Raw genomic sequence first — 24,021 nt, forward strand, 5'->3', positions numbered from 1 at the left:
ATAAAACTTCATGAAGGAGTTTTTCTTGATAACGGGCAGATCAGGGTGAAAAAGACCATGATTTATGACAAATCTCTAAAAGCCAGTTTTGTCATGGAAATCACAGCCATGACAAGCATGCCTCCTTAAATGTAGCTGCCAGCCAAAGGAATGGAGAATAGTTGATCTTGCCATTCTTTTTCTACTCCAAGTCTCTTTAACCAGTGAAGAATTAAGCCTTCTTGCTTTCATGGGATGAGACTACAAAATGTTGTCATCCAGAATTAATGTGTGAGCCCTCTACCTGTAAACTCGCTTTGATACTGGTTTAAATATGGAAAAAAAATATAATATGTGTGAGAAAATCAATTAATGAGCCATAACTAAACATACGACCAAATCATATTGATATGAAAATGCTTTGAAAAAAGTTATCTATGTATCCTTTTGCTCTTTGGACCATTAGATATGGCCCTGTGCCTTGGCTCCCCCAGGGCACAGATATATGACAGAGTTTGCAGACATTATACACTTAAGTAAAATGAGACGTGTATCCCATAGTTTCTATGGTTTCCTGTTAAAAGGCACACAAAACCAACACAAATTAAAACATTTAAAATATGAGTGGTCTAACACCACTCCCTCCAAAATGACAAACAGCTCTGTAAGAAAGCAACAGTAGAAAGCGGACACTGGCAAACATTTTGTGACCTACTCCATTGGAAACTTGAAGTCAAAAGAGTGGTCAAATATTAAGGAGTAAGCTTTCTTTAAAGTCTCCACTGTTTCCCCTCTCTCCTACCCAAGAAACTTTGTATCATGATATTGATGCCAATGGAGCTATGACAATTTACACCAGCTCAGGGTCTGTCTACCTCACCCCCACCCCACAACATGGAACAGTCATGACATTTTAATTATGCAGCTTTATTCACCCTAAACTTGTGAGAACACTATGACACAGATAGCCCTTTTTCCTATGTCACAGTAATGATTTGTCATCATAATTTTGGTATTTATCACAATATTGTAATTGATGCCAGGTGTCAAAGATTGCCAGCTCACGGCGCACACAAATCTCCTAAACTCAAGCCCCATCCTAATATCAATTAAAATCTCCACAGTAATCTGTAGAACTAAATTACGTTTACCAAAGGTTTGTATTTAGCCCTCATTACTGTAGAATCTGAGCACCTCATAATCTTACCCACATAACACCCTGTGAAGGAGAGAAGTACTATTATCCCCATTTTTACAAATGGGGAACTGAAGCTCAGAGACTAAGGCCCAGATTCACAGAGTTACTTAGGCACCTAATTCCCTTTGAAATCAGTTGAGTTAGGTGCCTAAACACATTTGTGAATCTAGGCCTAAGGGACTTGCCCAGGGTCATATGAGAATTCTGTGGCAGAGGAGGGAATTGATCCCAGGTCTCTCAAGTCCCAGGCTAGCACTTGAACACTACAGGACCATCCTTCTATTCAATACCTGTATCTGTTATAAAGAAGGAATAATCATACTTTACATTTATATAGATCACAAACTATATACTTACACCACTTGGAAGCAAGGAAAAGACAATTGGAATCCAACACTGTGCAGGTGGGGATTTGGGCCAAGGACGCACGCAAATGTTAGCCTCAGGTTATTAAAAATAGAATCTGTGCAGTGTATCCTATCCATATCATCATCAACATCTTGTTGAATGCTATATTTGGGGATAAACTATAATACTGGGGCTTGAAATAATCATTATTTCTCAACAGCACCTGTCCATTTCAATTATGTACAGTTCTATATTTCTGAAACACAAGATTTTGGTTGACTGCATACAAAGTCTATTTCAGAATGTGTCTGATCTCAAACTAATGCTTTGGTAAAGGGAGTATTTTTGAGAAGGGAAGTCTAATGAGAAAAATATTGTGAAACTAGAGGACATACAAAGAATGTGCTGTGACTGATAGAAGTTCTGGTCTTTTTTTTTTTTTTTTTTTTAAATTAGCTGAGCTGTATTTTATTCAAACTAACACATCCTTCATCCTTCCTCAAGCCTGTTTACTCAGCTGGATGTCCACAGAGTCCAATTTTCCCTCCAATTGCCCTTGTACACTAATATAATTGCTGCTCCGATGGGTAATTGGTCAGCCTACAGCAGGGTTTGCATGCATTTGTTCATCTGTACTACCTGGCAGCCACTCAAACAATTTACAGCCTCAAAGTATTATTGAATACTTTGTTTCATTCCATTCATAAAAGGACTAGACATATCTAGAAATCTTTCAAAAAGCTTTAAGCATTCCAAATATTGCAGCATATATATTCTTCTTTTTTTTTAAATAGAAAAGTGGCAAAAGGTCTGTTTCCACATATCAGAAAGGAGAGAGACAAACTATTCATTTGTTTCTAATTTATAAAATACTAAAATAAAGTAGTAGAGATCAACCAGATTTGAAATTATTACATGGGGAAAGAGCCCAGTAAAACTCCAGACAAGAAAAAACTGACATTACTAGCAATAAGTAGGAATTGTTTTCTCTGGAATATACAAACAATATAGAATTTTAGAAGGTGGTTTTATGCTTTTGTGGAAGGCTCATTATACAAGTGATTTTATTAATTATTATTATTATTAATAAAACAATCAGGTTTTTGGTTTGAAATAGATCATCAAGTAGTAAGCCACTACTCATGAAGTACCACAACTCAGCCATTTTAATAATTTCCTTGAATACCCGACAATCACCCTTTTTCTTTTACTCATGATTCTTGCTGTGGAACCATCCTAGGAGTTGGAATGAGCAATTTCCCCTCTCCCATCTCCGCTATGGCTCTGTCTACTGCTAAATCTAGTTTGTTTCAGGATTCAATTTCTTCCCATCCACATTTTACTTAACAGCTTTATTTTTTTTTCCCCTTTCCTCCCCATATCCTTGTGTAGCCATTACCATATCTCACCTCTCACCTGGATGGCAGAACTGTTGCCATTCCCATCAACTAGAAGGCACATTAATCAAGATGGTGTCCTTTTGTAAAACCAGGCTTCATGAACGATGCTGGATTGTACAGGCCCACAGTTCCTTAGACGCGGTAAGTCTAATATTTATGGACTTTTTGCCTCACAATGCTTCCACAGCCAATATCTATTTTATAATAGAACAAAATATGCAACTTCTCTGTATCTGGAACTCTGTGACATCAATGAAAATTATGCACAGGGCATGGCTGCAAAATCAGGCCCATTTAAGCAGTACAAAAGAAAAAAAAAACAATTTTCTAAGAGTGGTACTCCTAAGACCTTGCTACTGCAGGAAAGAGGGTTATGAGAGAGGGAACAAGGTTAGATGCACTGCAGAATAAATAAAAGCAAATTTAGCCATAATGGAGGCAATAAGACTCTAGAATACATAATACTTTCTCTACTCCTGTTCATTTTTGGATCATACCAACATAGAAACATGTTTTACATTCAGAATTGTTAAAGCAAATAAATATGATGCAAATCTGAAACAGACTGAGAAAACATTAGCAAGGTATTTACAGCAAAATAAATAAATAAATAATGCAGCAATTTAAACTGTAAACTGATTTTTAAATGATGGCCAGAGGAGGAAAAACTGAGAATTTTTTATTTTTATTTAAAAATAAAATTTCTAAAAATACAGTACATAATACACATAAATACAAATAAAAATATCCACAATTTAACTTAAATCATTCTGGAAAGAAAAACAGAAATATTACACAAATGAAACAATCATCAAAATAAATACAAATCATTATTTACGAAGTGGATACACATTTCATGTTTTGATTTTTATAAAAAGAATACCAGAGCAAGTGTCCCTGTTTTGGTACCGTTCTCCCATTCACCTCAGACATCATACATTAATTATTTATGTACTTCTTTTCCTGAACTTCAGCACTAGTCATTCTCAACATGTCTAATGTAAACAGTATTAAAGTAATAGTAAACAGTCAAGGTAAAATAGAGAACAAAACAATAAAAAACACCACCACGCAGATTAAGTGACTTACAAAATTCAGAAAGCCTAAATTACAAAATTTGATATAGTTTGCTACAGAATATATTTTATTATGGCACTTGGGTTGAAAACCGTTAAGGAGACAGAGTATCTATATAATCTTCAGTATTGCAGACCTGGGAAAATCAGTTTACGTAAATTCAGAAAAATATTGATTTTTCCCACAAATGTGCACATATCATGAAGTTTGCCTCAGATTTCCTGTATACCTTTTGAAGTGTATATTCTACTTTAGGTCCAAATTATACTTAAGAGGTATACAGGTGGAACTCTACTGAAGTTAATGGGAGCAACAGAGCAGATTTTGAACCTCAGGTTCTAGTTCAGCAAGGGACTACTCATGTGCTTCAAGGTAGTCACATGCTTAAGTATCTGCGGAAACAGGCTCTTATTGTCTGAAACGCTCAGCTACGTTGTGCTAGTTTTTAGTAGTGTTTTGGAAGATGATGCTTTTAAAAATATCCAGGATGGGATAAAGGCATAACAGAACAAAATGGCTGATTTGGGCTTTGAAGGCAGCTCTTGTAATTGTCCAACAGCACTCTCCACAAATTGTTTTTTTTAAACATAAACAGTAGCATCCCCTGATGCCAAAAAGGTTTTGAGATCTTACCATTTTGACCAGTCCAGATCATAATTAGCCTTAATCCAAGAGAAATAACTATTTTCCCCTTTATAAAGGCAGGGGACAACTGCCAGCATGTATTCTGCACTCTTAACTATCTTCAACCTGAACTACACACACAAAAAGTAAACATAAGGTGATTTACAGTATATTGTCTACAATGATAATACTATTTTGATATAAACAACATACAGATGAGGCATCTATTGCATTTCATTTGGTTTTCATATATCTTTGAACAGTACTGAAGTGACCTCTTGTAATCGGTGTATTTTCAGACAGATTACTTTGATAATTTGATTAATTCAATCTGTGAAGACAGAAGTCGTTTCACTGTTGTATTTTTTCAGTTACAAAATGTTTTTATAATAATTTCAAAGCCTAATAGTGTATCTATATTCAACAGGGAAATTGATTACTTTTCGTGGTTTCATTTTGAACAAGTTTAAACATGCTTTGCTTTGATTGTCTGCCTGGCGTCGTTCTGAACATGCATTTGTTACCTCCTGCTAACTGAAGTAAATATTCCTTATTAGTTCATGAACTGTCTGATTTAACATTATGTATGACTTTCCATCATTTTTAGATGGATTTCTAAACAGATCAGATCTGTGTTTTATTGGCGAAGAGAGAGAAAATAGTGGCCAGTAACAGTATCATTGGCTAAAGCTACACAGATGGCAATTTCTTCCACATATGTGGAATTTTTTGTTAAGCTTTCAGAGATTTTGCAGAGAACAATATAGGCAGTCTGCATGCTTTACAAAATTATAGCCGTTTAGCAACCAGTTCCTCTTCTGCTTCTATCCCAATCCACTCCGAAAACTGTAATGCTTGCCTAGATGAGGTGGATACATTTCCTGCTTCATAGGAAAGATGGGAAGTATGCAAGAGACTACCCTGGCTTAACCAGGAGATATTCAATGATTTAAAAATCAAAAAAGAGAGTCCTACAAAAAGTGGAAACTAGGTCAAATTACAAAGTATGAATACAAACAAATAACACAAGTATGTAGGGACAAAATTAGAAAGGCCAAGCACAAAAGGAGATCAAACTAGTTAGAGACGTAACAAGAAAACATTCTACAAATACATTAGAAGCAAGAGGAAGACTCAAAATGTGGAAATGGCAGAGGTGCTTAATGACTTCTTTGTTTCGGTTTTCACAAAGAAGGTTGGTGGTGATTGGACGTCTAACATAGTGAATGCAAGTGAAAATGAGGTAGGATCAGAGGCTGAAATAAGGAAAGAACAAGTTAAAAATTACTTAGACAAGTTAAGATGTCTTCAGGTCTAACCAGGATCTGATGAAATGCATCCTAGAATATTTAAGGAGCTAACTGAGGAGATATCTCAGCCATTAGCAATTATCTTTGAAAAGTCATGGAAGACGGATTCCAGATTCCAGAGGATTGGAAAAGGGCAAATACAGTGCCCATCTATAAAAAGGGAAATAAGAACAACCTGGGGAATTACAGACCAGTCAGCTTAACTTCTGAACCTGGAAAGATAATGGAGCAAACAATTAAGCAGTTAGTTTTTAAACATTGAGAAAATAATAAGGTGATAAGTAATAGTCAGCATGGATATGTCAAGAACAAATCATGTCAAAGAAACCGGATAGCTTTCTTTGACAGGGTAACAAGCCTTGTGGATAGGGGGGAAGCAGTAGACATGATATATCTTGACTTTAGTAAAGCTTTTGATACTGTCTCACATGTCCTTCCCAAAAACAAACTAGGGAAATGCAACCTCAATGGAGCTACTATAAAGGTGGGTGTATAACTAGTTGGAAAACTGTTCCCAGAGAGTAGTTATCAGTGGTTCACAGTCATGCTGGAAGGGCATAATGAGTGGGGTCCCCCCGGGATCAGTTTTGGGTCCAGTTGTGTTCAATATCTTCATCAATGATTTAGATAATGGCATAGAGAGTACACTTATAAAGTTTGCGGATGATACCAAGCAGGGAGGGGTTGCAAGTGGTTTGGAGGATAGGATTATAATTCAAAATGATCTGGACAAACTGGAGAAATGGTCTGAAGTAAATATGATGAAATTGAATAAGGACAAATGCAAAGTATTCCACTTAGAAAGGAACAATCAGTTGCACACATACAAAATGGGAAATGACCGCCTAGGAAGGAGCACTGTGGAAAGAGATCTGGTCATCATAGTGGACCACAAGCTAAATGAGTCAACAGTGTAATACTGTTGCAAAAAAAAAAAAAAAAAAAGCGAACATCATTCCGGGATGTATTAGAAGGAGAGTTGTAAGCAAGATATGAGAAGTAGTTCTTCCACTCTATTCCACACTGATTAGGCCTCAACTTGAGTATTGTGTCCAGCTCTGGGGATCACATTTCAGGAAAGATATGGACAAACTGTAGAAAGTCCAGAGAAGAGCAAGAAAAATGATTAAAGTTCTAAAAATATGATCTATGAGGGACGATTGAAAAAATTGGGTTTATTTAGTCTGGAAAAGAGAAGACAGAGGGGATATAACAGTTTTCAAGTACATAAAAGGTTGTTACAAGGAGGAGGGAGAAAAATTGTTTTTCTTAACCGCTGATAGGACAAGAAGCAATGAGCTTAAATTGCAGCAAGGGAGGTTTAGGTTGGACATTGGGAAAAACTTCCTAACTGTCAGGGTGGTTAAGCACTGGAATAAATTGCCTAGGGAGGTTGTACAATCTCCATCATTAGAGATTTTTAAGAGCAGGTTAGACAAACACCTGTCAGGGATGGTCTAGATAATATTTAGTCCTACGATGAGTGCCAATACTCATTTGCAATACTAGAAAAGATAGGATGCCGCCAACCCTGTTAAGTCTTATACGTTCATTCCACAACAACATGAGAGCAACCGTCCAGTTTGATGGGTCCACTTCGGGCAGCTCTGAAATGAAAAGTGGAGTAAAGCAAGGATGTGTTCTTGCCCCTACACTCTTTGGAATCTTCTTCTCAGTACTCTTGAACTTTGTTTAAGGACATGAAAGATGGAGAGTATCTCCACACAAGATCAGATGGGAAACTCTTCAACCTGTCCCGACTTAAGTCAAAGACCAAAGACAAAAAGTGCTAATCAGGGAACTTCTATTCGCTGATGCTGTTGCCCTCATCGCCCACAATGAAGATCTATTACAATAACTCATGGACCGCCTTTCAAGTGCCCGTCAGGCATTTGCTTTTACCATCAGCATCAAGAAAATGGTTGTATTAGGAAAAGGGGCTCCACAAGACCCTTCAATTACCTTAAATGCAAACAAGCTAGAAGTAGTCCAAAAGTTCAGCTATTTAGGTTCTACAGTGACCACCAACCTCTCACTGGATGAAGAGCTAAATGTTCACATTGGAAAGGCTGCCACCACCTTTAGCAGACTAATTAAAAGAGCATGGAACAACTCAAAGCTTATCATCAAGACCAAAATGCTAATGTACCAAGTTGCATCCTCAGCACTCTCAGGTATGGTGGGGAAACATGGACAACTTATGCTCATCAGGAGACAAGATTAAATGGTTTCCACTATGTTGTTTACGCCACATACTCAACACTAAATGGCAGGAAAAAGTCACCAATGCAGAGGTTCTTCGAAGGGCAAACTTACCATGTGTGACAGCCCTGCTCAAGCAAAGATGACTGCGCTGGCTGGGCCACCTGAATAGGTTGGAAGACTGACACATCCTCAAGGACATGCTATACGGGGAGCTATCAGAGGGAACAAGAACAACAGGACGTCCCAAGCTTTGCTATAAAGGCACATTCAAGCGAGATAGGAAGGAATTTGAAATTGATCCTGACCAATGGGAAATCTTGGCAAGTGATCGTAACAAGTGGCACCATCGTCTCCATCAGGGTATCAAAGCCCTTGACAGAAGCTGCCTCCTACAGCTTGAAGAGAAAAAGACCCCATAGGAAGCAAGCAAGATACATACACTTGCAATAACTGCCAAAGATCATGCAAATCTCGGATTGGACTATTCAGTCACATGGGACATTGCAAACCATCTACATCATAGGCTTCAATTCCCACCGCCTCTCGCAGACGAAAGGATTCCAACAAACATGAGTGCAGGGGACTGGACTAGAGGACCTCTCGAGATCCCTTCCAGTCCTATAATTTTTTAAATGATAGAATAAAGTGTGTCAGTGTAACATGGATGAAAGAAATCTTTTACATTGTGCATAAGGAAGAATTTAAGTGACTGAGATCAGTGCCACGTAATTTGCTCTCAAAACCCCAGTTTGTTGAATTACCCTGTGAATTAACTATATTGTGTTAAAATAATTCAATTAAATGGCAAAAACATACTTTACTATCTGGCATAATTACAAAACCATCCATAATGAACATTTAAAATCAACTATGCCAATAAAGTCTGGATACGGAATTTTGTTAAACAGAAACTGATCTGACTGAGATTAAATCTAAATTTACAAAGCATATGTATGTGAGAACATAAGTCTCCCAAGTGGAACAAACCATAAAAGTTTCTTCTTTGGTGCAACAGTCAGGATCTCCCGTTACTAAATGCTACTCTAGTAGTACCAGAACACTGCGTACAGTACATTTTGTCAGGAAATACTGACTTCAGGCACACACAGTTTAAAAATAACTTGAATATTATGTGTCTGTCAAAAACAATGCTGAAGATGAACAGTTAGTTCCTGCTGTGTCTTACTACATCATGAAAAAGCCCTATCCTGAAGAACAACCCCTCACTCTCACAGACCTTGGGAAACAGGCCAGTCCTCACTTACAGACAACCCCTCAACCTGAAGCAAATACTCACCAGCAACCACACACCACACAACAAAAACACTAACCCAGGAACCTATCCTTGCAACAAAGCCCGGTGCCAACTCTGTCCACATATCTATTCAGGGGACACCATCACAGGGCCTAATAACATGAGCCACACTATCAGAGGCTTGTACACCTGCACATCTACCAATGTGATATATGCCATCCTGTGCCAGCAATGCCCCTCTGCCATGTACACTGGCCGAACCGGACAGTCTCTATGCAAAAGAATAAACGGACACAAATCAGACATCAAGAATTATAACATTCAAAAACCAGTCGGAGAAACTTCAACCTTCCTGGTCACTCAATTTCAGACCTAAAAGTTGCAATTCTCCAACAAAAAAAACCTTCAAAAACAGACTCCAACAAGAAACTGCAGAATTGGAATTAATTTGCAAACTAGACACCATTAAATTAGGCTTGAATAAAGACTGGGAGTGGATGGGTCATTACACAAAGTAAAAACTATTTCCCCATGCTAATTTTTCCCCCACTGTTACTCACACCTTCTTGTCAACTGTTCGAAATGGGCCATCCTGATTATCACTACAAAAGATTTTTTTTCCTTGCTGATAATAGCCCACCTTAACTGATTGGTCTTGTTACGGTTGGTATGACAATACCTATTTTTTCATGTTCTCTGTGTTTGTATATATATATATATATATATCTTCCTACTGTATTTTCCACTGCATGCATCCGATGAAGTGGGTTTTAGCCCACGAAAGCTTATGCCCAAATAAATTTGTTCATCTCTAAGGTGCCACAGGTACTCCTCGTTATTCAACACTAGCTCAGAATCCACAAAAGAGTATGATAGCTTTTCTGCATGTTTGCTTACACAGAACCAACTGGGGATTACATACCTGAGGATTTTAAGTAATTAAACCCCTTGCTCCCAACCCTAGAAGACACATAAATATGTATTTACAGTTGCACCACAATAGAATAAAAGAAATGTAACTGGAGAGATTGAGATCTAAAAATAAAAATATATCCTACCTCTGCTCAGGCTGTCAAAGCACAGTGACTTTTCCTTTTGCCAAAGAGAGCCTAGCATGCCTGTAGCTAGAGCTAATCAGTGGTGGTGTTCACATGACTGGGGGACTGTAACCAAGGTGCTCGGGAGCAGAAGGACTGAGCTGGGCCTATCTATACCAGCAAAATTCTTATGTTGTAGAATAATGTTATAACACAGTATGACTTGTCTGCATAGATGGGACCAAACTACATCATAATCAGGTGAGCCCTCAAAGTTCAGATCCCCTGTTAGATAATGAGTTAGTCCCTCACAAGGAAACTTCAAACCTAGTGACTTAAGCACTCTCTGCAAAGGTTTTCATTTTCACACCACATGCATCCTTACCATGCATACTTAGTGTGCTGCAATATGCTGTTTAAATGTAAAAGTGACTAGAAAGGTTACTAGATGCAGAGCAGGACTGCAAGGCAATGGTGTCTTCATTTTCAGAGAAGTCAAACACCTGCATCTTCCATAGGCTTCAACTGGAAATGTGGGTGCTTAGCACTTCCGAAAATTCAAGTGTTGTATGGCAGTTGTATTTGGACACAGATGCCTCCTTCCCAAATAAAAAGTTTACATGTGTCATTAATACTGACAGACAATTCAGTTAGGCAAATTTACTCAGCAATACAAAGCTGCCCAAAATCAGGCATGAACTAATACACCAGGATCTGGGCCCTACAGTTTCAGGAGGCCTCCAAATGGTCTTTTGAGGAGCACTAGACACCATGGGGCTGCCTATACTTTGTTGCTGTCAGCTTGGCACACGTGGAATCCGAAGGCAGCAGTGGGACAGGAGGATTGGGGTAATGTGATGAAGCAAGTTTTTGTGCTCTTCTCAAATCATCATGGCTCCTGACTACTAACCTGATGCACATGGGAATAGTGACCTGAGGTCTAGAATGCAGCAGTGTGCATAAGAGAAGCAGTGAAGAAGCTAAAGAGGGTGGCACAATAGCTTCCTGTTCTGATCGACAGCGATTTGGAAAAGAAAAATCCAGACCAGAGATGGTTGGCTGAGCTGAAGAGACAACCCCTGAGATGTTTGTAGGTCTGACCCATGAAGACACCCTTCACTGAGAGCTTGTGGATAGATGGAGTGTTTGGTCAAATTGCTTTTTAGTAGCAAACTCTTGGCTACAGAATGTAGTAAAAGGTATGATGGCCTGGTGATCGAAAAAGACTGATACTAACTGGTTTGAAGGACAAATGCAGAACAGTAATTTTGGTTCTCAGAAAATTAAATCGACATTTCTGTTCTCTCAGTGGCAGAAGTATGGGTGAAACAGGAACTTGTTATAAGCCTTGGTAAAGCAATTAATTAGTTGATTATTCCATTATACATAACAAGGCAAGAGGTGGGATACACACTACTTCACACTACTCTTGTATCTTTCAGTATTGGATATCACTGAGGTACACTTAGGTGTTTATTTCACAATAGTTTAAATTGTAACTATTTTAATGCAGATTAAGTAATATTATTTATCCTCAGTGCGATATGAGACATAGCCCTTATGCCATATATATGTGGAAGAAGTGACTATTATTTCGCAGGAGGTCAAGACTCCACCATATTTGGAACAGATCAGTTAGTCTTTTTAGTAGAGGGATGTTATATCCAGTTGGAAAACTGGGCTCAGGACTAATTATAAGCACTGTTTGTTAGCTCTGTCTTGTAATACAGTTGGTTAGTTTAAGAAAGCTACAGTGGTCTCTTATTATTTGTGGTTGGCAGTAAAATCAAGTTTGGGGAAACGAAGGGTATAGAAATCATAGACATGTTAAATGATATGATGTATCTTCTACATGACAGAAAAGTCTGCTATTGTTGTATTGATGCCAGAAAGGCTGGCAGATTATATACAACTTATAAAATAAGCATAAGTTTTGTTGTGAACTAGTGAAGCCATTTACGTAACTAATGTTTCACTGACTTATTACAGCAAATTCTCCGTAGCAATGATGCTCAGATATCATCTTCATGATCAAGGCTCCTTCCATAGATAACTAGAGGTTTGCTACAATACAAACTGCAACAACTATTTGCTCATTACTGAAGAAAAATATAATTTGCATATTTACTGAATAAAACTGGGCAGCACAGGATGTGCTTTTTGAAGAGTTCTGTGTCAAATATTATAAGGTGATGAATGGAAAAGAGGGATACAATGTACATATAAATTGTATAGTTCCTGCTGTTTGCATCTTGTTCACAGTTTAGTAAAGCTGAAACAAACAACTCTTTTGGAGCCATCCTAACTTCCTTTTTGTTGGATATGAATCTTTCTCCCCCATTCGTCCTCTTATAAGATCCAAGATGCACAGGAGTTTTCCTACTGCAAAGTCTGTCCAACCATCCACGTTCTTACATCGGCACCCATTGTTTTACATCCTTTGTAGCTATTCTTAGTCATGTCTATCAGTTGCCTGTTTCTTCAGTGAAATGCAAACCTGATTAGTAATAAGTCATACCCAAGAGTGAAAAGAGAATATTTCTTAACTTCACTGTCAGCCAGAACTGTTTTTAGTAACATTTACAGAGAAATTATTGTGATGTGGCTCACTCATTTAAATGCCCAGCACCAAAGGTATACTGTTGGCCAACATTTAACTAGGAATCTTTCTTCCATTTACTTTCAAAATGCCCATGCTGTAGCTCAGATGTTTTAAGTGCAACTTGAAACCACTAGCTCACGGCAAAAGATGTTCATGTTCCAAACTCCTTACTGTCCAGACTCCAACCAACCCTTCTGATGTCATACTTCTACTACATCACAACATCCCGTTGCTAAAAAGGAAACAAAATGTTTCCAGAGCACTTTCAGAGCTTGGATTTCCATTTATATGCTGCAGTAAATATAGCTATTATTGTCTCATAGCTAATATATCTACAACAGTCAATTACATGTGTACTTATTAGTAGGCAATCCCTTAGTACTGTTCGTATTCACAAGGTTTATGAACTTTATAGCTTGTCTATATGAGGAGTTATTCTGGAGTTGCTATTCCTGAATAACCTCCTGTGTAGACACTCATTATAGATTAATAATTCACACAGGGAATGAAACAAATAACTACTCTGCATAAAATTAATAAAACCCTACTTTAATCTGAATTAACTTCCCTGTCTAGACAAGCCTTACAAAAGAGTAATAGAGTAGATTAATATTAAAACCTGACCAAAGTCGCAATACAACAAAAAGGGAACAAATGCAAGAAAATAAATAGCAGCTAGTATACAGTACCGTTCTACTCTCTCCAGGCTACTTTGAAATGTGGTTCTGTCCCTCTTCCAATTTTGATATCATCCACAAATTTAATCAGAATTGAATTGACACCAAAGAAACAGGCAGCTGATAGAAGTGAATAAAACTAGCTACATGGGGTATAATATGAATAGGGGTTTTTTTTGTGTGTGTGTGTGTTGGTTTTTTTAAAGATTAGGTGGTCAAATATATCGTCTGAACCACCAGAGCCCCAAATATGGGGCTACAGCTATAGGGAGAAGTGTTACTAACATTACTGCTGGAAGATCCTTTACATCTGTGAGAGAAGCAGCTCTGGAGATCACAATTTCAGAACAACTGCTTTAATAAGTGAATAATATGAGAATGCTCCTGCCCTAAATTTTCAAAGAAGACAATTGATATTGGGTGCCTAACTTCAGACACATTAAAGAGGCCTGATTTTCAAAAGATGGAAACTCAACACTTTCTGAAAATCAACCCCTTTAAAGATGTCTCAAATTGGGCCCCACAAAATTTGAAGATTTTATAGAAATAAACAGCAGAAACGCAAAATGGGGTAGAAAATGAAGCAGATCACTCATTATTGTCCTAATATTATCATTCTGTATAACTGAACATTACAGTTGCTGTGGGCAAGGTGTGGGAATGGGATTCAGAAGCTGAAAAGGGAGAGGTCTACAAGGAAGTCCATCACTGTGAAAAAGTTTGAGAACCTCTGCACTTTGGCATTACCATTCTCACATAACAGTCAACAGACAAAACTTAAGAGTGTATCACATAACATGAGAATGAGTATCTGGTATTTCAGCAACAGTAACTCTGATGCTTTATTTTTGAACTTTAATGTACAACACATTGCTCAAAAGGAACGTCAGGATTGGGTAATGCAATCTATATTTTGCCTCACTTGACAAAGAGAGTATAGTTATAGAAACCACAGACCTATTCTGAGGATTTCCAAAAGGTCTGACATATTTCATTTTTACCTGAGCCAAGGCAAGACAACAGTGCTTTTGTATTTGGGATATATGCTAGAGCCACAAGAATATAGATTGCTGCAAACCACGTACTTTGGGTGTATTTTTTCCATTCTCCTCAACAGTTATGTCTCCAAATCACCATTGTCTGAGTATGAGGCCTCAGCAATCTATGAACCATAACTGCAGGGACATCATCTCTTCTCTAATACAAGAGCTAATGTCATTGCATGACTTGGCCAAAAGAGGGCACTTGGGGAACAAGAGATGAAAGGCTCTCCCTAAGACTTGAGTATATGTCAGCTTCACCACTAGCCCAACCGGCCAGAGTCCTAAATCAGTACATACTAGGCAAACACACCTGCTAATCAACCAAACTGGACAGCTTGTAAACTGCAGATATGCATATGTGTATACATATGTACAGTTTACAATATATACATTCAGACTTTGTTTCTGTTTAACTCAAGATCCGTGTCATTTTAGGATAAGGTCACAACCTAGTTATTTCCTCTTATTTGGAATATATTTACAGAATATTAGATTTACACTAATTGCTATTTTTTGTCTCTAAAGATTTCATGCTCTCATCATTTCATGTATAGGTACAGTTTACCAAATTTAAACACACTGTTTACAATTCATGGTCCAATACTGCAACAATTTATGTATTGCAAATGTGCTTTATCCAAAGTTAAGTAACTGAAAGGAAGATGTAAGAAACACAGAAGGAATAAATATACATCCCACAATGAGTGAATCAAGGACATTTAAACTCGTTGATCTTCTCTTTAATCAAAGGCTTCAGTGCTTTAAATCAGTGTTTCTCAAGCTTTTTGATACCAGGGACCAGCTTGCTGCCTTCCTAAACTGTATCAGGCAGATCTCAGGGACTGGTGCCATTTTACAGACTGGTAGTTGAGAAACACTGATTTAAATGATATAACCTGCAAACTATGCTAATTCATTATCAAGAAAAGTAAAAAAAAAAAAAAAAAAACCAAAAAAACCCCCTAACCCTGTATTTATATACGTGTGTTTTGCAAAACACATTTAAGCAGAATGAAAACAACTTAATTTCTATCCAGAGTATCACAGAGGATACAGTAGGTGACTTCCTTTTTCTTAAAGGAGATGCAGCAGTTACTTTATACAGTGCCCATTTGTAAATTTCAAAGGCCACCTCAGCATTTTCATCACCTCTTGGACATTTTGAACTTTGATTTAAACATCAGCCATAAGACTGTTCTACAGAGAAACTAACAGTGAAAGAGAGAGTGAAAGGAACTTTCACTCAGAATGCTAGAAATCCCAGATATCCTGGATGAATAATTTTCAGCTTATGTCTTGTTTGCTTTGACTATTCACTATTTGTTATTCATGTTGTATGGTAGTCACCTAAGATGCATCCTGCTGTTTCTACTCTTAGACTGGATGATAAACCTTTTCAGCAGAATAGTGAGCAACACAAACTATGAATTTTATCTTTGTGAAAATTCATGAAACTTTCAAGATTCACAAATACCTGACAATTGCTGAGACATACATGAATAACAAACACAACACAACACTCTAAATCATAGCAAAACAAAGGCAATACTTCTATGTGTGCATCAGTTTACTATTTGACCAGCTCTAATCTTAAGGTTAACATTTCTTGTTAACCACTTCTAATACGAAGCGACCCTCCTATCCCAGAAAAAGAGCAAAATGGTCTCCTGTCCACACAATACACAGAAGAGGAAGTTAGTGCAGTTCAACGACCCTGTTTACATAGAAATTAGTGCTTATCTATAACATCAATATTTACATATAAATAAAATACTTAAAAAGTACTTTCCATACACATTGTCCATTTCCATAAACACCTGAAAAGTAATCCTAATTCTAGTTCTAGTAGTGACTAACCAAAACAAAATGTAAAGTATAACTTTAGTGACCACACACTACTTTGTATATTCATACATGATACTTTATATTGACTGATTAAACCTGCATTTTTTAAATGTATGCACTCTAATATTCGTACCATATCGATTATATGTGGAATTATTGCAAGTTACAAGGAAATCCTTGTGGAGAAAACGGAAAAACATGCTTTATATCTGCATAGTTTGCCCAAGAGTGTTTGAGCTCATAGCTTTTACTGACACAGGGACAATGATAACCTATTGTATTAAGACTACATTTTTACAAAACTGAGACTATAAGATGCAATATCTCCCTTTATATCTTAAAAAAACTTCTGGAAAAAGTTTAGGAAAAAGGCTGCTTCTGTTAAAATACCACCTTTTTCCAGTGCTGTACTGCATGATTAATATCATGCATCATAAATAAAAGAAGGCATTAGAAAATTTTAAACACAATTAGCAGACAAAGACCTGTACATAATCTAGATAAATCTACTAATAAAAAACACTAAAAAATTAAATGCAGAATGACACACTTTGTTTGAAATCTATTAATCTATGTAAACTTCAGTGTTTCCTTAAAAAAAATAAAAATCAAAATATCCAGTATCGAAACAAAATTGGGTAACATATCTCAATCATTTATGTTTTTGTTATTAACCTCAAACACACAAGAAATCCCTCTGGAAAACTAATTTGAAAGTAAATATGCCTTAAACTTAGAACTAGTACTAATCCCACAACAGAATCAAGACACTATTAAAATAAAGCCTGGGGCACATTATGATGTCTAAGATTGGTGGGTGGATTTTAATTGACTTGAAGACTGTCATAGTTCTATTATCATAAAACCGGTAACACACTTCCAGCATGGAGGACCCATCTGTGCCCACTATCCATCTGTTTAGACATGATTGGCAAAGTGGTAGGGAATTCGCAGTGGTTGCCGCTGCCTGAAAGGAATAAACCACAGGATCTTCCAGCGAGTGCCAAAAACTTCTGAGAAGGTCTGCTGCCATGGCTTTCGGGGCCTCGATCTACAGAAGACAGCATTATTAGTGAAAGACAGCACTCCCATGGTGCACTTCAGTCAGCTAGAACAATACAGATTGGCTGGGGATCCATTACTGGACTCTGATGAATTGTGTCCCAGCATCACAAATACAGCTTTTCTTTCATTATGACATGCGGCTGAGATTTAACTTTGGATAGGAGAAACTGAATCTGTGTCGTCAATCAACTACAGGCAACTTCTGAAGGGGAGGAAATTCTCAGGAGCAATTAAATACATGTCAGCAACACAGTAGCAAGTGCCTTTTGATCTGTGCTTTCGAGACAACATATAGTTTTGCTTGCTTTAGGTAGGCAGGGAAGAAGAATAATCTGTAGCTATTTTATATAAAAACAAGTATAAAAATAGTGAACCACTGCTACAGAAAAGAAGCAAAAACATGATAGCATGAAAAAACTACTACCAGTGCCTTCAGTTTTCTTTCATACACATACAGTTTTTAAGCTCTATTAGGTCTTTATGTTGTACTTACATTTCTTCACAACAGTTTGACATTTTTTCTATACTAGTTGTATCCTGTTATGGGAAAGAAAATATTATTAGAAAATATTTCCTCATATACCTAACTTGCAAAAATGTTATCATTAAAGTATGTAAATAAAGAATGAACTGACCCTTAATGTAGATTCTTTTGGAGAAAATCTAGTAGGATTACATAGAGCTATACCCCATACAAATATCAAACCATCGTAAAATTTCATGTAGAGCAGTTGTATTCAGCCTGATAAATTATCATGCAGAAAAACTATTTTCTGTGTAGATTTTTAGAATGGGACACACTATGGAATGCTAACAACCAGATTAGAACCTTACTATAGCTAAATTAATCAAAACCTTATTTATCCAGAGGACATTTTAAAATAATACGCACAAAGAACAATACTTTTCTGAAAAGCACATTTTTGTCATGCTTTATACAGTCACCTGTATAACGAATGTTGTCACACAGAAGATTATCACAGGGACAAAATAAATTTCCACCACTATTTAAAATGTCACCATCAGCAGAAGTACTTCAAAAAGCAGATTAAGTAGTTTTAAAATATTCACTTTCACAAATATTGCAATGTGAATAGTGCCACTAAGAGTACATTAACACAGTTTCAGTGATCTCTAAGTAACTGCTGTAGATAAAGGTGATTTTGCTAAAATTAAAGAGAATAAAATTAAAGAACATCTTAACTGTTTCTAAAGTTAAGATAAACCCCTTCTATAACTTATAATAAAATTCATAATTAACTTCCAAAACCAATATGGTTTGCTTCATTTGACAAAGTGCTTTAATTGATAAGTAATTTGTTTTAGCTCACAGCATTTCCAAATACATCTTTAAATGCTTCCAATGGTTGTACTTTTATGTGTTCATATTCCCAAGGTGTGTGTCATAAATGAAAACCATTATTTTACAAGTCAGTGGTACTTCAGTTTTAAACTCAAGCAACGTTATAGTACTTTTGAAGGGATAAACATGGATCATTATGTCCCAGAATAATTTAGACCATTTGATCCAAAATGTAATAACTCAAAAAAAAAATTTTTTTTCAAGGCAGTTTGATATGTCTCTCTGTTAATGATTAATTTAGGCAGGTACATAATGTGTCTGTCATATTATATACTACTTTTTGGATGAAACAAAGGGCCTGTCCCTTCTACCTGGTAGAAGTGAAGATCCCATTTTCTTGAATAGTGGTTTTGTCCATCTCTGTCTTTAGCCAAAATTCCATCTTCTATTATTGTGAACTCTACAGATGCCTGAATTTTAGTTTGACAAGCAGTTTGAGAGCTTTCAAATGAGAGGCACCAAATACACATTGCTACCACATGATGCTTCAGTAAGTTCACATCAATGTTTCCATTTTAAATTAAAGCTCCCTCTATAGTTGCAAAGATGTTTCAGTTCTGGAAATCAACCTCTTGATAGTACCAAAAATAAAGCCACTTTTAAAACTAGTGACTAATTAGACAATTTCAGAATGGAAGGTGCTGCTGTGGGATAGGCTGTTAGCTCAAACCTCTCCCTCCCTTTCTCCTCACATAATTCCTATTTATTAAAGCTTTGATGCGTCATACTAGCACTTTTGTTTCCAAAAATAACATTCCAAATGTCAGGTTTCAGAGTAGCAGCCGTCTTAGTCTTAGTATAATCTAGTTTTGTAGCATGTTTTTTTACATTGTCGACCCATTAACATTTTTTGTACTCATCTGAAAATCATAACATTTATAACTTTGGACACTGACTGCTGAAAGCAAAATTCTGATTGAGTGGTTGTACTTTTTGACTGAGTCTACAGTTTGGCAGGGCCTTTTCACTGACATTACAGCATCAATACCTATGGAATGATCATCTTAACTTTCTCTCTCATAACTCACTACAGCCTTTACATAAGTGAAAGGGTTAAATAGGAAGAGGGCAAAAGTTTATAGACCTCCTTCCACTCATTTAAAAATACTAAAGATTTTAGCTGCAAAGGCAGTGAAAGCAGGTGGCCATCTCTCTCCCCAGAATGAAAAATTCTGAAGTCCACCTGCTAATGTTTTCAGTTTACGTCAACTGAATTGGAAGCACAGAATGCCTTGTTTGTGGGATACCTTTTCAGAATTTAAAGCAGCTCAGCCACTTCTGAAGAGCTGTGAGCTAGGCTGAAAGGAATGGGAGGAAAGGAGAGTTCTCCTTTGAAGTTCAGCTGCTTGAGAAGCACTGGCGGCTGAACTTAAGAAACCAAGTCCCCTCTGCTGCTTCCCTCCCCCAGCATGGCTTCCAAGCAGCTGGGCCAATTTGAAAATTACTTTCACATGAAAGTGAAACTTCACAGCAACCTAAGAAACTTAGCAGCCAGGCTTGGGGAGGAAGGACACAATGGGCATTTTTTCAGTTTGCTTCTTAGGCAGCTGAAACATAAATATCCTTCTTCCTCCTCACAGCTGAGACAGATCCAATTCGAACCAATGATTCAAGGGTGAAAGGATGCAAATCCTGTTAATAATATCCTGGAACATCAGAAAGAAATACCATATTTCAGGAAGGAATGCTATTTTCCAAAGTACAAATTCAGTCCTGCTGGAAGGAAAGGTAAAGCTGCCACAGTAAAAAACCTTTAAAGACCGACCTGAACACTGGAATGAACCAAAACAATGTCTTTTTGCCCATAATTTTCTGTAATCTCTTTGAAATTAATTCTGATGTGTGATGGAATAAACTGGTTCTTGTTCACATCCCAGTTTTCTATTCTGCTTCACGCTTCAATCAAGTCAAAAAATGTTTTGGACACAATCTTTTGCTGTGGAAATCAGTGGGTTAGCACAAATTTCACTACTATGACTTCAGTACAGAATCAGCCAAGGAAGAAGGAAGACACCAATATGAACGATCTCACATTTACATAGCATCTTTCATCTAGCTAGAAACTAAAGCACTTTACAAAGCTTACTGATGGTACAAATGCTTCAAAGTAATCATTTTACCCATCTCTTGGGGTGAAATGTGGCAACTGTTTAACAATAGACTGCAACAATGCATACTAGTTTAGAGCAGAAAGAAGAGAATAATATTTCAAAGGAAAATGCAGGATGGAAACATAGGAAGGCAGAATGTAATTTCCCCAAGTTAAAATATGACCAGGTGTCTAGAGTGCCTTACTCCACCAAAAAGGGTCGGGGGAACTGTAATTACCACATATGGGCAGGACTTACTATGTCTAAGTCTCATCTTAAATAATGCACCTTCAGCAGCACAAAGGCCTTTAATATCACATCCATTCATTCTGTATAGCTCAGAGGAAAGAGTGCCATCCACTGAATCACCAATATCACTTCCTGCTATATCAAAGCTTTCCCTAGTAGTCTCCTATCCTATTGCTGATTCTGGCTCACTGTGCTTAGCTCTTTGTATCTGAGATCACAGCTTGTGGTGATATGGCCACAGGCCATAGCTCTTCAATAAGCAAAATATATAGTTGGAAAAGTAATGAACCAGTGAAAGATGAGGAGTGTCTGACTGATTTAAACCTGACTGGTTTTTGTTTTGTTTTCTTTTTTGAGGGAGAAGAATGGAAGCGGGACAGAAGGCATCCGTTTTAAAGTTTTCACCAGGATGAACTTCGATGTTAGAAAAAGAATTCTAAAATCTTATTGAACTAGTGATTTTATTTCTTTATTAACCATGGATATAGTTATCAGGCTCCATGATATCAAATGAAGAAAGGAACCACAGGTTTGACAAAACACTTAGTAAGAGGATTCTTTTACACATTTATCAGGCACTTACCATTACTTCCCTGATTCAGAGCAGAAGCACTATTTCTACTGCTCTTTTTATCTGCTTTCCCCAACCTCCATCTCTCAAACAACAAATCAGCTTTTCAAAGAAAACAATGAAAATGAATTCAATTATATTTTCAAACTTAGGCCCCTAATGGTTTGTCTACACTGCAACTAAAAACCTGCGGCTGCTCCATGCCAGCTGACTTGGGCTCACAGGGCTCAGGCTGAGGAGCTATTTAATTGCAGCGTAGACATCTGGGCTTTGGCTGGAGTGCACTAGGATCCTGTGAGGTTGGAGGTTCCTACAGCTCGGGCTCCAGCCTGAGCTGGAATGTCTTCACCACAATTAAATCACCCTGCACCTCGCAAGCTGGCTGCACTGTATACATACCCCAAGTCTTTATTTAGGAGCCTAAAAAAGTGAATTAATTTTCAAGGGCTGACCACCCAATAGCGCCCAGCAATGTCAACTTTATTTCAGGTGCCAAATGAACAGAATAACCAACATTCTAACGTATGACCTCACCAGAGGACTATAGGTCAGAATACTGTCACAGTTTATTATGCTTCTATGCAAAGCATTAATTTGTTCAATGTTAGTATTCTGTTCAACCTAAGAGGCTTTGGTTACCTGTATGGATGACCAGCTTCGAATCCTGGAAATACTAATAATATTCTTAAGAGCTACTTTTGGTACTGATTTCCAGCTAATTCTGATGTTTAAAGCCTTTGAGAGTTTTTAATTTACAAATAACTTTAAAAGTAGCACAAGTATAGCATAATTAATACAGTCCTCTTAACGTCTGCCTTCAAGAAAAATGAGAAGGTTACTCACCTTGTGCAGTAACTGAGGTTCTTTGATATGGTTGTCCCATGGGTGCTCCACTTTAAGTGCTTTGGCGCCCTCTGCTTGTAATCGGAGATTTGTAGGAGCATCTCGCGCTGCTCAGAGCTGTTACCTCGCGTTCGCAGCCAACCGTCCCCCCAGTTTCTTCTCTACCCCAGAGGATAAGCGTTAAATTCCAAAGTAGAGGGGAGGACGGGGGTAGTTGAGCACCCACAGGGACAACCATCTCAAAGAACCTCAGTTACTGCACAAGATGAGTAACCTCTTCTTCTTTGAGGAGTGTCCCTGTGGGTGCTCCACTTTAGGTGACTATTGAGCAGGGCACCTTAGTGGAGGGGAGGCTTCGGAGTTGGTTCAGTGATGGTAGATAGCATCATGAGTCCAAACTGAGTGTCTGTAACTGATTGCTATTATAACATGTAGTGTTTAGTAAAGATATGGACAGATGCCCAGGTAGCTGCTTTGCAAATGTCCGTGATGTGTACATTATTGAGAAAGGCCACCAATGTTGATAACGCTCTGGTGGAGTGTGTGCAAACTCCTAGCGGAGCTGGTACATGGCTGTTTTGGTAACACAAATGGATACAGCCCGATATCCATTTAGATAGTCTCTGTTTCAAAATGGTTTGACCCTTGGAGCGTTCTGTGATAGAGAGAAATAGTCAAGATTACTTTCTGAACTTTTTGCCCTTTCTAGGTAGAAAACTAGTGCTATGCAAATGTCTAGCATGTGAAATGAGGCCTTCCTGCGGTCGACATGCTGTTTCGGGAGAAATACGAGTAAGTATATGGGTTGATTTAGATGAAAAAGAGAGGCTACCTGGGGTATGAATTTGGCATGTGGCCGTAAGATCACTTTATCTTTGAAAAATGTGGCATAAGGTGGATGTGCCATTAGGGCACCTAATTCTCCCACCCTTCTTGCCAAAGTGATAGCAATGAGGAAGGCCACCTTCATGAATAAGTAACAGAGAACAGGTTGCTAGGGGTTCAAACTGTTTCCCCATGAGACTGCAGAGAACAAGATTAAGATCTCACATAGGAGTTGGGTCTTTTAGTGTGGGATATGTGTTTTCTATGCCTTTTAGAAAGTGTTTAGTGGTTGGGTGAGCAAAGATAGTGACTCTGTCCACCTTGTTGTGGAATGAGGTGATGGTGTACTCTGATGGAGCAGTTGGATAACCCCGATTTTTTAAGGCCCAGTATATAGTCTAGGATCCTGGGTAAT

At 37.6% G+C, this 24,021-nt stretch overlaps 1 protein-coding gene across 6 annotated transcripts in view; it reads right to left on the minus strand.

Annotated features, from left to right (window-relative positions):
- Positions 1–3,587: 3,587 nt before the first annotated feature.
- Positions 3,588–24,021, minus strand: part of ZDHHC21 (zinc finger DHHC-type palmitoyltransferase 21) — a 67,862-nt gene continuing 47,428 nt past the window's right edge. For all 6 annotated transcript variants that reach the window (XM_007053429.4, XM_027823890.3, XM_027823903.3 and 3 more), the window contains 2 exons: positions 18,159–18,202; positions 3,588–17,651 (listed from right to left, as the gene is read on the minus strand). In XM_007053429.4, coding sequence (XP_007053491.2) covers positions 17,519–17,651; positions 18,159–18,202 — 177 coding nt within the window. In that variant the 3' untranslated portion in view covers positions 3,588–17,518. The remainder of the gene's footprint in view (positions 17,652–18,158; positions 18,203–24,021) is intronic.

Source organism: Chelonia mydas, chromosome 5 (genome assembly GCF_015237465.2).
Source record: "Chelonia mydas isolate rCheMyd1 chromosome 5, rCheMyd1.pri.v2, whole genome shotgun sequence".
NCBI lineage: Eukaryota > Metazoa > Chordata > Testudines > Cheloniidae > Chelonia > Chelonia mydas.